The 15,781-nt window shown below is 39.1% G+C and overlaps 1 protein-coding gene across 1 annotated transcript in view; it reads left to right on the top strand.

The window, feature by feature from the left end:
• The first annotated feature begins 2,689 nt into the window (after positions 1–2,689).
• The window catches only part of ZDHHC17 (zinc finger DHHC-type palmitoyltransferase 17), a 94,056-nt gene continuing 80,964 nt past the window's right edge, over positions 2,690–15,781 (top strand). Inside the window, exon 1 of the mRNA XM_057742412.1 lies at positions 2,690–2,793. Within this exon, the coding sequence (XP_057598395.1) occupies positions 2,701–2,793 (93 nt within the window). The 5' untranslated portion in view covers positions 2,690–2,700. The remainder of the gene's footprint in view (positions 2,794–15,781) is intronic.

The raw sequence follows: 15,781 nt of genomic DNA, 5'->3' as shown, positions 1-15,781 counted from the left end.
GGATTCAAACCCCGGTGCTCTGACTAGCCAGGGAAATCTGGATAGAAGGATATTTCCTAAATAAGATAAAGCAGCTGAGCCAACTTCAGTTCGATTTCCAAATCTCAGTTTATTCTTAGATGTAAATGAGCCAATGAGAGAAGAGCCCCTGGTTGCTGATCTTATACCTTAGGGGACATAAGCTAATCAGGATATGTGCCTCCAACGATGGACCAGGAGCTTGGGGAAGAGGTCAGGGACAGCAGTGCTAGGCAACTTTATGGAAGTAGCCTGCTCACAGTCTAGGCCTACAACAGTCACCATACATCCATACTGTCCTAATGAAGCCCTCATATAAGTTTACTCTTTTAATATCCTCTTGAATAAGAAACTGGCAGGGGTCAAGCATAGTAAATCAAAGCACTATTAGCACTGAGGTAAGCTGAGACCTGGGACCCTCCACCAGAGTGCTTGCATTTGCACCTGGACAAAGTTCTCCTCAAGCAACAGAATACAAAGAAACTATAAGGGACTAAAAATAACCACATGCATGCACAGTTAGGGCAATCATCAACAATAAGATACAAAAAGGCCATAAACCAGCTGCCATTATGGACGTGCCTGGAGCAAAAGCAGGGTATTTCAAATAATACCTGCACACAGTACCACTAAGGCGGTGGGCAGACCACCTAAGCCCCACACCCCCAGCCCAACCCACCAATTAGCCCCTACCCTCACCCCATCTAAGTAACCAGCCCACCCTCCTAGGAGAGCAAGCAAAGGCACCTGCTACTTGATTTCACAACCTCATGCTGCAGCACAAGTCCCAATAAAGCCTTGCCTAATTTTTCATCTGGCCTCTTATCAATTTCTATTGATTAAAGGGTAACAGCACCGCATCCCTAAGTTAAACACATGTCAAATTCCACATATTCCCTCTAATTCTCTAATTTGATTTTATCTACACCAATGACATAAGGGTAAGAAGGGACAAAATGAAAATTGAATTGTTGAAATGAAAATTATTTCTGTCCCTGTTAAAATGTGTCTGAAAGCAGTTTGGAGCTCGAACCCTAATTCTGACTAATTCTGCAAGCTGGGTGGAAGAGTCAAACCAAAATTATTGGTTTGGGCCAGTACCAAAAGAATGAAAATCAGTTCAGACTGCAATGAGGAAAAGCAACAGTGCCGGGGAAACAGACACAGGTAAAGCCAACAAAGTTAACAGAAAAGCTATTTTTCCCCCTGCCATGCAGCATCTGTAAAATGCCATATTCACCCCTCTTTGAGTGATACTGTTCCATGCAAATGATGCCCAGACCCACTTCGCTATTTTCGTTTATTACTAGACTACCCAATTACGGAACGGCCCTCTCCTTATGACAGCATCCAATCCCCGGTTCATCCTTTTTTCCCAATCCCGCCTCGGAAACAGCGTCCAATCCATAACTGATACCTGCTCTTCCTAGACCCTATAGTCTCCTTTGGCGGGAATCTAAACCTTACAAAAGACGCTCTCTCCTCCCTTTTCCAGTGGTATCCAAGCTTCCTCTGGAGTGCCCCTCCTCTTGATTTGCAAATAAATCTGATGTTACCGGATTGCAGGCTTCTTCCTGATTTGGCTGACTTGGCTTTAATACGAGACAGGTTAGTATCAAGATCTTTGCTAGATCATGTTTCATGATTTTTGCTATATCGTCCTCTGAGCAGTTTAGATTCTCCATTTTTAATAGCTAAAAACAAAGATAAATGCTTTCTACAAGTCCCATCAGCACACTTCTAGAAAGCAATCCCCTCCACCTCCCCACGCAGCCCTAATATCCGTTTTAGAATGGCTTTAGTCATTTTATCTGGTTCGCATTTCAGTGAATGCAGTTTAAATGACTTCAGTTCTGAATTCCTGGATTACATTAAAATGCAGCAGATTTTGAGGGCGTACATTTTACAGGCGGTTACTCTTCTTTTTTCTTTCTTTCTTTTTTTTTTACATGTGGCTACTCTTAATTCAAGACAATGAGGGCACGTTGGTATCATCTTTAAAAGGCTTCTCCAGGAGGAAGTCCCAAGCTTTATCGGTGTTTTCCTGGGCGCCACCCGGAGGCATAAATTGCGGGGTGACCTCTTTGAGCGCGGAGGAAGTGGTGCGTCTTTGGTAGTCTGGAGAGATGCACATCTGGATCCAAGCCTGAGAGCCCAAAACCTAGTACCTGGAGCGGGATGATGGTTCCACCCCGGGTCTCCGAGGAGGGGTCCCAGGGGTCTCGCATCGGGACAGTGGGGTTGCGGGCTGGGCCGCCCCGACTGCCAGTGATCCCGGATCTCGGCAGCGCCGCTCCGGAGCCCTGCCCTCGTTCCAGCGCGGCCACTAGGTTTCCCACGTTAACCACCCAGTTCCCCAGCGGCCACCTCCCCACCGGCAGCCAGAGGCGCACAGCTGCCCGCGGCCAGGGCCCACCCCGGAGCGGCGGCGCCCACGCCAAGAGCCTTCGGCCGGCCTGCCCCGGCACTGTGCTGCAGAGCGCGCTCCCGCTCGGGGCGGCCCGGCACGCGCGCACGCGCGCAGGGACCCGCGCTCTTCGAGGGGGGAGGGGGCAGAGGGGGCGTCACGGGGGGAAGGGAAGGAGGAGGCGGCCGCGTCGCCTCCGGCGGGGCTCGCGCTCGCCCTCGCGCTCGCCCTCCGCCTCGCCCGAGCCCCGCGAGGGTAAAACGCTTTCTCCCGGCATGCAGCGGGAGGAGGGATTTAACACCAAGATGGCGGACAGCCCGGATGAGTATGAGACCGAGGCGGGCTGCGTGCCCCTTCTCCATCCAGAGGTGAGGCACGGTGCCGAGCGCATTCCTGGCCCTGCGGTCTCCCGACCTGTCACCCCCGGACTCGCGGCGGGCGGTGGCTTGCGTGTTTGGGGTAGTGGAACCTGCGGAAGTTGGGGAGGGCGGGGAGGCAAATCCAGGCCCGAGCGCGGCTGTGAGCGGATAACGGGGGAGGAGATAGCGGGGCGGGCCCGGCCGGGGCGGGCTCTGGGACGCCGTCCCTGGCTGTGCCTGGAGGACATAGGTGGAGATGTGGACGATTCCACTCTGTCGCCGCGCTGCTCGCGGGTGCGCTGGCGGCGGGGGCCTGGTGCTGGTTTGGAGCCGCACCTTAAGCCCCTGGTCCTGCTTCAAGCCTCTCGCGGGGGGGGGGGGGGGCGGGGGGGAAGCGCGTCTGGTTTTGATTTCTTATCTTTTCCTTCGCCAGAGTGAATGACGGTATCTGTTCCTCCCATTTGGCTCACTGTAGGGGAGTGTAGGGTACGAACACAGTTTCTTGGCCAAAGTGATGTCCTTGCCGTTTCGCCATAGGCAGCACCTCGGGGCACCTTGTGTAGGATGTCCTTATTGGAGCGTTTGTCCTCAAGCGATTAAAAAGAGAGGTCAAAACTTTCAGGAATAGACCCACGCTCACCTTAGCTTGTCAGAGTACCGTGTTTTTTCAGGGGCGGGAGCCAGAGGAGGACAGTGCAACATGTTTCCCATCACATGAGTATCTATCCCTGTAAGTAAACAGTGCCGCACTCCAAGATCAGTAGCGTTCTGTACTTGTTTACTTCGTACTTTATAGCTGAGCTAGTGCTAGTTCAGGCCTGGAAGCAATTCCTGATGCATTCCAGTTTGTAATAATCCACAGTGATGTGCGGAGGGCAACAGCAAAGCTTCCTGAAGAACTCCTGTAGTTTTTAAGAGCTTAAGGGATGAAGACAGTCTGTGTTGTAGTAGGGTGAACAAACATGGAAGTCTCTACCTGCTTATCTTGCATTAGGATGATTCTGTTTATTTCTGGAGTTGGGATTATAGCATGCTTATATTACTTAGTAAATATAAATACAAGCACTTACCCATGTTATATACTAATACTCATCACCTTCTTGTTTATCACTTTGAGTTATCAAAAACAGAGAGTAAGTTCCTTAGGAATATACCTGGGCCACTCTCAATGAAAAGACTACTTTGGATTTCTGACAAACAGCTGTACAGTAAAACTGAACTTTTTTTTGACCAAAGTGTTAAAAAATTCTCAGAATTGGCATTGGAGACATCTCTCTTTTAGTTCACACTTTAGGCCCTAAAAATGTATCAAGAAATAGACAAAGTTTCCAACTGATGCATTGAAAATGTTGTTAAGGAATATTTCTATTCATCTACTCCTGTGAAAGTATTTTAAATACTTAAATATTGATTCTGTGTACTTTAATGTAACTCTTCTCTCTTCATAAACCTTTGCTTTGTGAAATAGTTCGTTGTTTGATACTTTAGGAATGATTTTAACAGGCAGCAAATCCAGAGATTGCTTGGTATAATGGAATGGCCTGTAGGCTTGAAATTTAGACCAGTCTTCAGGTTGCCATTTCATAGACTATTACTAGAAAATCAACTTCCTCATCATTGAAAGTGGAAGTTGAAATAGATGATATCTAACATTTCTTTTTACTTGACAAACAGAAGGCCTGCTTAGTTTAGATGTTTGAGTCTTAAGCTCATAACCACCAGGCCTAAGGTGTTTCTGCATTTTTCCTGTGGTTAGTTTTGCATTCACACCTGATACAGACCTGCTTCCTTGCAGTGCGTTCTTGGGCAAGCTACTTCTCTGAATTCTAGCTTCGTGATTTATGACAATGGGATGAAATAATAATAATAGTAACTAATAAGCCATGGATTAAGGGAGACAATATGTTCTTTTTTGTTGTTAAAGTAAGCAGTGTCTTCATTCCCCCTTGGAAAGAAACCTACCAAACCTTTATTTGCTTTGGTGAGCAAATAAAGTAATAGTACCTTTAATTCATTGTTGGAGAGAACGTAGACTTTTGGTCATACAAACTTGGGTTCCAATTCTGGATTTGTAGCAATTAGCCAAGTGACCTGAGACAGGTTCTTGATCTCTTAAAGCCTCAGTTTGTTCATCAGAAAATGGAAATGCTGCCTAGTTCACTTGGCTTTAAGGGATTAGGTGAGACTCTTTGTTGAGGTTTGAAGCACTGGCACATTGTAGGTGCTCAGTTAATGTTAGTCCTTTCTCCACCAGAGGGAGGGCGGCGTTATACACATTTTGATTTTGATGAATGGTTTAGAAACTTGTGTGGTTTTTAATTTAGTGGAATAGGATCTTGCAAGAACAACTTTTTATATTCAGATTTAACACTGTTGTCACAAAAATAGTTTCTGTTTGTTGAATAGATGAATTATTTGTGGGATAAAGAAATTAGCTATTCCTTAAATCCGTTAGTGTGCAGATTTCTCACTGTTAAAACCTTTCTTAGGGGATTATGTAATTAGATTAACAATGAACCCTTCTTTTTAGAGGTATTTGCTGTGAGAGAACCTTACTTTTAAATTAAATAATCCATTCATTTAATCAGTCATTTAAACATTTGTTTATCTTGAGACTTCAGGATATTTGTGGTAAATTAATGAGAAACAGTATAGGATACTGGTTAAGAACCAAGCCTCTGGTGACAAATGGAGAATCTAGGTTCTGCCATTTACAGTCATCATGGTCAGGTTATATTTTACGCTTTTGTGAAATTAGGTTAATAGTACCTACCTCTTGGAGTTGTGAGTATTTAGTAGAATAATGTTTATAAAGCAGTCATCACAGACCTAGGCACTTAGACTGCCAAGCAAATCTAAAGGGCCCTGGCATATAGTGAGTACTGATGCTGTTGACTTTGTGAAATAGATTATTTTATTTTAATGGAAGAAATTACAGGCTGTTTGGAAAAAGATAAACTGATTATCAGGGGATTAGGGTGCTAATCCCAGCTCTTCTACTTTAGGCTACACTTAGTTTCTTTGCTTTTAAGATAAAGAGGCTCGACTAGATGCTTTCTTCAGATTTCTTCAAACTCTAATTCTCTGATGTATGTTGTGATTTTTCAAGATTGATAGGTTTGAGCATCTGTCTACTAGATGCATAGTACTGTGCTAGGTTTTATGGTTGAAAATAGAATGAATAGAATAGCTCTGTTGTCCAGAAGTTAGTGATCCAGTTGGGAAGGTACCAGAATCCAAATAAGTGCCGAAATGAGAAGTGTAGCCTGTAAGTAGGTTTGGATTCCTGTTATCTAGAATGGTTAGAAGTAAAACTATAGCAGAGAGATAAGAGACATATGTTGGTCTATAGATCCAGCTTACCAGCCTTACGTTTCACTCACTAGTACATCCTCAGTAAGCTTTCTCTGCTCTTAAATAGGATGAGGCCACAATACTCCCTTCAGCCAGAGTATTATTATAAAGGCTGTCTGTTTCAGCAAGATCTGACTCAGAGCTTTGAACTGGATTGCCTAGATTATCTGGGGCTTTCATCTCTTGCTGGCTTCCTTATTCCCGCAATTTCAAAACTTCTATTACTGCCTTTTCTCTAGTGTCTCATTTTTTTTTAAATGGTAACTTTTTTTTGCTTTAAATTTGTCCATGTTCACGTCTCATTTTTTCTTTGTAGAATATTAAACTGAAGTACTACTACATCTCCTGTCTCTACAGATTTTACAAAATCTATTTTTTGAAACTTTTCTTTAGTGAAGTGGTTTTGCCTTTTTCCATTACTAAAATTTTTGCCCTATTCTATAGGCATATACGTGCTTACACATATATAAACTCATTTGCATTCAGAAAGCAGACAGAAAATTACTTTGAAAATTGCTTTTCTTTTTCTAATAGATTACTGGCACACTCCTTCAAAACTTGTCTTTCTGTCAGTCTTTAGGGTCTGATCTCTTTTTTTATTCAGTAGAAATGCTATAGGCCATACCTATACTTGTAATTTAGATTTTAAAATACTAAACATAGTAACCACTGAGCATAGTAACCACTAAGTCAATATATATAAAATGAAAACCAACTAAATTGGTGACCTCATGGATTGTGGCAAAGCCAAAGTTGAAGATTACTGACCTGTAGAACCAAAAAGTTATATTTGATTGTGAGAAATGCCATTTTACTGTTTTGACCTCTTTGATCACTATTTTTATTTAATTTGTAAGACTTATCCCAAAAGTATTTATTAAGAGTGGACTGTGGAGTAGGTATATATGAGAGGGTATAGGTTAAAAGTGTGAGTGCCGGTGTTTGGCTGCTTGAGTTCAAATGCTAGTTTTGCATGTACTAGCTATGTGACTCTGGGCAAGTTATTGAACTGTGTTACAATTTTCCAGACTAAAATGGGGATATAATAGCTCCTACCTCATGAAGCTGTTGTGAAGATTAAATGAGAAAATATATATAAAGTTCTGTGTTTGGCACTTATTAACACAATGTTAGCTATTAATGTTGTGATAAGTTAGTAATATCTCAAGCAATAGTAGCATACATATATTACATATTGAGGCAACTGACTAGGTAGCTAAGATAATGAAAATTGGTTGTCTGGGGTTTGAGGAGGGGATTTGGAGAGGAGGGGGTTTGGGCAGAGTATTCTTTATTTTAAGCCTTTTTGCAGTACTTAATTTTCTTAAAGATGTGTGCTTTGATATGAGGAGTGTTTATTGAGCATCTAAGTATGGTCTTGCTGCTTTGATAGGCCACAGAGTAATGAGAAATACAGAGTAAGGCATTGTAAAATAACAAAGGATGAATTAGAGGCCTTCAGATCCCTCAGGGTAGATGAAGGTGCGTGCGTGCGTGCGTGCGTGCGTGTGTGTGTGTGTGTGTGTGTATGTATTTTGTTAAAAGTTAAAATGCGTTATGGACATCCTTTCTTCCGGAGAGTATCCTAAGGGTGTGTTAGGGTAGTTAGGGTTGGTTAGTCAGTTAAGGTGTCTTGATGTAGTGTGCTTTTAACAGAACTCCCAATAGCCACATAATCCAAAAAGATGTTATTTCAGTATCAAGGTTTAGTGAAATGCTCTTTCAAAGCATCGTCTATTTCTAATATTATTTTATGATTAGATTCTGTTACAGTTAGGTAATTCAAGGATGAAATATCAAATAGTTTAAACTTTGGAATTTAAAAAATTGATTCAAGACAGTATTATATTTATAAAATATGCAAGTAAAATTCTCACCCAGTGCAATAATCATCCATTTGTAGGATATCTTCTGTTAAATTCTCCTTAAAATAGAGCTACAGGCAGCTAATTTGAAAATAGAGTGAAACTTGAGCTTTCTGTAAATGAGATATTATGAAGAACTGAATTTCCTGAATTATAGAGGGTTGACAGAATATATTTGGTTTTTGTCTCAGCTGTGGTTGAAAGTTTGCCAAATAAATTAGTCCACTTTCTAGGGTTAATAAATACTAAACATGATAGAATCTTTCTTTGATAAATCAGAATGTTATAGTGTCTTAGGCTTATCTTTCTGATTATCAGTAATTATTGTTGAAGAGATGGAAATGATAGGGCTAAATGTACCTCAAGGGGTTTTTTGTATGTATTTCAGATAACTTGTATTTTTTATCAGTTGTTTTAAACTAGGAACAATTAAGTGAAAAATATCAGTAACTACTGACTGAGATGTTATTGTACCCTTGTTCAGTTTTTTAAAATAACTTTCTGATTATGAATATCTGTTAATTTGTGAAGGATTTAATGAAGGATGAACAAAACTGGTGACCAAAACCAAAGTAACTTGCTGGTAGGTGGCAGAACTGAATTTGAACAAAACTGGTGACCAAATAAATGAAAGAATGAACAAATGAACAAACCCTTTTGTGAGCTGAAGAGGTTGCTTGTTGTGTTAGAATCCTTGGATTGCAGATGTCACCAACCTTTTAAAAATCTACTTGGGCAAAAAAGGGAGTTTACTGGTTCAGATAACCCAAACTCAGGATGGCCGGGATGCAGTTGGACTCAGACATAACGAACCTGAGCTTGAGAATGTCATCAAGACAATCTTCTCTCTCTCCTCATCTCTGCCTTTCAGCTTCATTTTCTCGTAATGCAGAGCAGCTTCTTTCTTCTATGTAGTGGGGACATTGATGCCAGCATTGATATCTCAAATCTCAGCCTAACCATTAGAGGGGAACTGCATGTCTTTCCTTATTCCACATTGGAAAGTGGCGTCAGGTTGTCCTGATTTTGGTTATGTGCCAGTTCCTGTGACCATGGGAGAGGGGCTGAACTTGGCCAGGATACCTTGCTTGGAATTAGAGAAGGAACAGTTTCCTTAAAGAAGGAATGCTAGCAGGGAGACTGTTTCTGTCCTCTGTCCTCTTAATGTGAAAAGCTGTTTATTTGCTTTGTTCTGGTCTTCTAGTTTTTTATGTACTTTGAGATGCTGTAATTACATTGCACTCATTGTTAACAGTAAATGTTCTAGTTGAGCTACTGAATAGCATTCTGCATGAATAATCTAGATCAGGGTTGGGAAACTTTCTCTATAAAGGCCAGATAGTAAGTATTTTCAAGTTTGTGGGCCATGTAGTCTCTGTAGCAACTACTCAGCTGTGGTGGTTGTATGAAAGCAACTGTAGACAATATGGAAATGAATTGGTGTGCTCTGTTTCAATAAAACTTTCTGTATAAAATCAGGTGCTGGGCCAGATTTGAACTGTGGGCTGTATTTGCCAGCCCCTGATCTAGAAAATACATAGGAACTCCAAGAAATTTATGTTAAAATCTGTGATATTTCAGTGCATTAAATCCCATTAACCGCTGGTGTGTAATAATGTCATCAGAACTAGATTTGCCTGGGAGATGGATTGGGTAAAGTAAGAATGTGTGTTTGTGTGTGTGTGTGTGTGTGTGTGTGTGTGTGTTAGAACCTTATGGAGGACTTTGTTAGAATACACATGCTTCCATATACACCTCTCAAAGTTTCTAATTTAATATTTGGGTTTGTGGTATGTATGTTTTGAAAAACTTTCAGAGGTGATTCTGATTAAACAGAATCAGAATCCTCCTTACTTTATCCTCCCCTCTCTGATATGCACTTGATGTGTGGGAAAAGTTTTATTACTTTTTTTTTGTTTTTACAAGGAGGAGGAAAGAAGCGAATTTGACATTTAAGGTTTGAGACGTTATTCTGTGCTTTTCATGTTGTCTCCTCAATGTGATTGATAGATAATCACAATGGTAATTGCTAACAGTTATCAAATTATAACTGTGAGCTAGCCACTGTCCCAAACAGGTTTGCATACATATTCATTCATTTAATTCTCACACCTTTTTTAATAACTCTTTTACAAATGAGAGGACTGAGGCATAGAGAGGGTAACTTGCTGGTAAGTGACAGAACTGAATTTGAATCCAGGTTCAAACTGTTTGAATACGGTTGCCCCTTTTGTATTGTGGTAATGATGATATGGAGTTGATTGAATAGCTAGCTGTGATGGCAAATGTCCTAATTTATTTAAAAAAAATATTTTTAGTAACTTTTTTTAAAGAACTTTTATTGAGATACAGTTAACATACAATTAACTGCATATATTTAGAGTGTACAATTTGGTATCCCAATCTCTCAACTCATCCCCCCCCCCACAAGTCTCCCTGCTTTCCCCACTTGGTGTCCATATGTTTGTTCTCTACATGTGTCTCTTTTTTCTGCCTTGCAAGCTGGTTGATTTGTACCATTTTTCTATATTCTGCATATATGTGTTAATATACGATATTTTTCTTTTTATGACTCACTTCACTCTGTATGACAGTCTCTAGGTCCATCAATGTTTCTACAAATGTCCCAGTTTCATTGCTTTTCACAGCTGAGTAATATTCCATTGTATATATGTACCACAACTTTTTTATCCATTCGTCTGTTGATGGACATTTAGGTTGCTTCCATGTCCTGGCTATTGTAAATCCTGCTGCAGTGAACATTGGAGTGCGTGTGTCTTTTTGAGTTATGGTGTTCTCTGGGTATATGCCCAGCAGTGGGATTGCTGGGTCATATGGTAACTCTATTGTTAGTTTTGCAAGAAACCTCCATACTGTTCTCCATAGTGGCTGTATCATTTTACATTCTCACCAGCAGTGCAAGAGCGTTCCCTTTTCTCCACACCCTCTCCAGCATTTACTGTTTGTAGATTTTCTGATGATGCCCATTCTAAGCAGTGTGAGGTGATACCTCATTGTAGTTTTGATTTGCATTTCTCTAATAATTAGTGTTGTTGAGCAGCTTTTCATGTGCCTCTTGGTCATCCGTATGTCTTCTTTGGAGAAATGCCTATTTAGGTCTTCTGCCCATTTTTTGATTGGGTTGTTTGTTTTTTTCTATTGAGCTGGGTGAACTGTTTATATATTTTGGAGATTAATCCTTTGTCTGTTGATTCGTTTGCAAACATTTTCTCCCATTTGGAGGGTTGTCATCTTGTCTTGCTTATAGTTTCCTTTGCTGTGCAGAAGCTTTGAAGTTTCCTTAGGTCCCACTTATTTCTTTTTGTTTTTATTTCCATTATTCTAGGGGGTGGATCAAAAAAGATCTTGCTGTGATTTATGTCGAAGAGTGTTCTTCCTATGTTTTCCTCTAGGAGTTTTATAGTGTCTGGCCTTACATTTAGATCTTTAATCCATTTTGAGTTTATTTTTGTGTATGGTGTTAGAGAGTGTTCTAATTTCATTCTTTTACACGTAGCTGTCCAATTTTCCCAGCACCACTTATTGAAGAGGCTGCCTTTTCTCCATTGTATATCCTTGCCTCCTTTGTCATAGATTAGTTGACCATAGTTTATCTCTGGGCTTTCTTTCTTGTTCCATTGATCTATATTTCTGTGCCAGTATCATACTGTCTTGATCACTGTAGCCTTGTAGTATAGTTTAAAGTCAGGAAGCGTGATTCCACCAACTCCGTCTTTCCTTCTTTAAGATTGCTTTGGCTATTCGGGGTCTTTTGTGTTTCCATACAAATCGTCAGATTTCTTGTTGTAGTTCTGTAAAAAATGCCATCTGTAATTTGATAGGGATTGCATTGAATCTGTGAATTGCTTTGGGTAGTATAGTCATTTTCACAATGTTGATTCTTCCAATCCAAGAACATGGTATATTTCTCCATCTGTTTGTGTCGTCTTTGATTTCTTTCATTAGTGTAATAGACTATTTTTTAAAGTAGTTTGAGGTTCACAGCAACATTGAGCAGAAAATAAGGAGAATTCCCATACACTTGGTGTCAACAACTTGCACTGGAGGCGGCACGTTTGTTGCAGTGGGTGAAACTGTGTTGAAACACCATTTTCACACAAAGTCTGTACTTTACCTTAGGGTTCACTTTTGGGTTTTAATACGGGTTTTGACAAATGTATAATGACATGTATCCACATTACAGAATCATACAGAGTAGTTTCACTACCCTAAAAATCCTTTGTGTTCTGCCTACTCATCCCTCCCTCTCTGCTAACTGTGGCAACCACTGATCTTTTTGCTGTCTTCATAGTTTTTCCTTTACCATAATGTCGTGTACAATTGATCCTTGAACAGCAGAGGTTTGAACTGTGCAGATCCACTTGTGCACGGATTTTTTTCAGTCGTAAATACTAGAATACAATGTCAGCAGTATTACAGTCAACAGCATCTTTGATTCTGAAGAATCCTGCCTCTAAATAAGGTTTAGAACAGCACTCGGCACATAGTTAGAGTTAGCTGTTATTTGTTTTTTAATCTTTGCTTTCTTTCTGCCGTTCAAGATTATGAGAGAGAATTGTACACCATCGTTAAATCTGTTTCTACCTTGGAGATTTTATCTCCCTTCACTGGAATTGTAAATACTCATTAATCTTCATCCATAATTCTGTAACTGTAATCATGAATAAACTGTAGACATTATTTTCTAAGGAAATTTTGCTTTCTAATTGAACACTTGATATAAATATCCAGGATCTTACAGCTGTTTATGTAAGAAGTTAATTAACTTGATTTCATAAGTTCCCATTATTTATACTTGTTTTTTCCTTATTTGTTTCCTTTTTTCTGTGGGTAATTGAATGTTACCAAGTCCAAAAAAAGGCTACGCTTGGGAAAAAAAATTTGACAAACTAGAATCTAGCAGACCAAATAAAAACGTAAACTTTCTGAAATATTATCCTAACATCTGAGATTTATTTTGTGTTGTTGAATAGTATATAAATTTTCAAGGTATCAGAAATTTAAATTTCAGCATCGGCTTTTCACTTTTAAAAAAAAGCAGCACGTGATTATTGTCAGAAAAATTTAAATAGTACAGAAGACTGTATAGCAGAAGGTAAAAGCATATATAAATGTATATTTTACATACATGCTTATATACATTTATTTCCTTGTTTTTGTTACGTAAATGGTATCATACAATATGTTATAAAATTTATGTTCTTTCTGAATTCACTTTGGCCATAGTTTCATCTTAGTGTATAATGATCTTTCTCATTCTTTGTAATGTCTTAGACCTGCCTTGTCCAGTCACCAATGGCATGTGGCTGTTTAAATTTAAAATGATTAAAATAAATAAAATAAAAAATTGAGCTTTTCAGTCATATGAGTCACATTTTAAATGTTTATTAGCCATGTGTGACTAGTGACTATTGTATTAGACGGCACAGAAATATAGAATATGTTAGTAATTGCAGAGAGTGCTATGGGACAACACTGATCTGGACAGTGTTTTAAAAATTTGTTTTTTAAAAATATTTTTTTACTGCATAACTTTATTGAGGCATATTGTATTTATAAGTTGCACATACTTTAAATGTTTAAGTTGAATTTTTTGAATTAAAATTTTTTATATGGAGATAATTGTAGATTCACATGTAGTTGTAAGAAGAAATGCAGAGAGATCCTGTCTGCCCTTTACCCAGGTCTTCTCAATGGTAACACCTTGCAAAATTATAATACCATATCCAGGAGACTGATACTGAATCAGTGAAGATATAGAATATTTCTGTCACCACAAAGATCTTTCATATTGCCTTTGTAAACCCATGCCAATCTATTCTCCCATTTCTATAATTTGTAATTTTAAGAATGTTATTTAATTGGGGTCATGTTGTGTGTATCCCTGTGGGACTGGCTTTTTTCATTCAGCATAATACTTTGGAGATTCATCCAGGTTTTAGCATATATCAGTAGTTCATTCCTTTTTATTATTGGGTAGTTTGTGGATGTATTTAACTATTTACTCATTGATGGACATCTACTTTGTTTCCAGTTATTATAAATAAAGCTACTTTTACTATTTGTGTAAAGGTCTTTGTGTAAACAGAAGTTGTCATTTCTCTAGCATAAATGCCCAGGAGTGCAATTACTGAGTCATATTGATAGTTGTATGTTAATATTTTTAAGAAACTGTCAAGCTGTTTTCTGGAGTGGCTGTACGTTTTACATTCCAACCAGGGGTATGTAAATAATCTGATCTTTCTGCATCTTTACCAGCATTTGGTGTTGTCACTTTTTAATTTTAGCATTTTAATAGATATGTGATGATAAGTCATTGTGTTATTAATTTACATTTCCCTAATGGTTAGTGATGCTGACTTTGTTTTTATGTGCTGAATTGCCATCTATATATCCTCCTGGGTTAAGTGCCTCTTTGTGTCTGTATTAGTTTGCCAGGGCTGCCATAACAAAATATCACATATGGAGTGGCTTAAATAATGGAAATCTATTTTCTCACAGTTCTGGAGGCTAGGAATCCAAGAATAAGGTGTTGGCAGGTTTAGTTTCTTCTGAGGTCTCACTCTGCTTAACAGATGGTAGCCCTCTTGCTGTGTCCTTAACTTGGTTTTTCCTCTGTGTATACACATCTCTGGTGGCTGTGTGTCCAAGTTTTCTCTTCCTCTAAGGGCACCAGTCACACTGGATTAGGGCCCACACTGATGACTTCATTTTAACTTGATCCCCCCTTTAAAGGGCCTAGCACCAAATACAGTCACATTCTGAGGTACTAGGAGTTAGGGCTTCAACGGATGGATCTGGGGGGACACATTTCAGCCCATAACAGTACCTTTGGCCATTTTTTAAAAAATTGATTGCTTTACTGTTGAGTTTGAGACGTTTGTGTTTTGTTTTTGTTTTTAATATCCTAGACACTAGTCTTTTATTGTGGTTTGCAAATATTTTCTCCCAGTCTGTAGTTTATCTGTTCCTCCTTGTAACAGGGTCTTTCTCAGAGCATAAATTTAAATTTTGATGACTTTCAGTTTATAAATTTTTCCTTTTATGGATTGTGCTTTTTATGTCAAATTTAAGGTCTCTTTGCCTAGCTATAGATCCAAGAGTTTTTTTTTTTGGCTTTTTCTTTTTTAAACAGTTTATGGTTTTACATGTAACATTTAAGTTCAGGATCAATTTTGAATTATTTTTGTATAAAATGTGAGAATTAGGTTGAGCTTCATTTTTTTTTCCCCCTGTAAGTGTCCAACTGCTCCAGCACCATCTGTTGAAAAGCTTATCGTTCCTCCACTGAATTGCTTTTACATTGTTGTCAAAAATCAGGTGAGCGTATTTGTATGTTTTTATTTCTGTGTTCTGTTTCATTGATCTGTGTGTCTATCCCTCAGCCAGTACTACACAGTCTGGATTGTTGGAGCTCTATAATAGGTCTTGAAATTGAGAAGACTGCTTCTTCCTACAATTCTTTTTTTAAATTGTTTTAGCTGTTTTAATTGCCTTCCCATATAAATTTTAGAATAATCTTGTCTATATATGTAAGAAAATCTTACTGGGATTTTGATAGGAATTGCATTAAACTTATCTGTCATTGTTGGGAGAATTGACATCTTAACCATTTTTGGTCTTCCAGTCCATAAAGATGGTATGTCTATTTATTTAGATCTTTGATTTCTTTCATCAGCGTTCTGTGTTTTTTAACATAAAAGTACTGTATATGTTTGGTTATGCTAATTTCTATCCTCTCATGCCCACTTAAGGCA

The sequence above is a fragment of the Hippopotamus amphibius genome, chromosome 7, assembly GCF_030028045.1.
Source record: "Hippopotamus amphibius kiboko isolate mHipAmp2 chromosome 7, mHipAmp2.hap2, whole genome shotgun sequence".
Taxonomy (NCBI): Eukaryota; Metazoa; Chordata; class Mammalia; order Artiodactyla; family Hippopotamidae; genus Hippopotamus; species Hippopotamus amphibius.
Note: the sequence above shows the minus strand (reverse complement) of the source record. Positions and strands in the feature narration are given on the sequence as shown.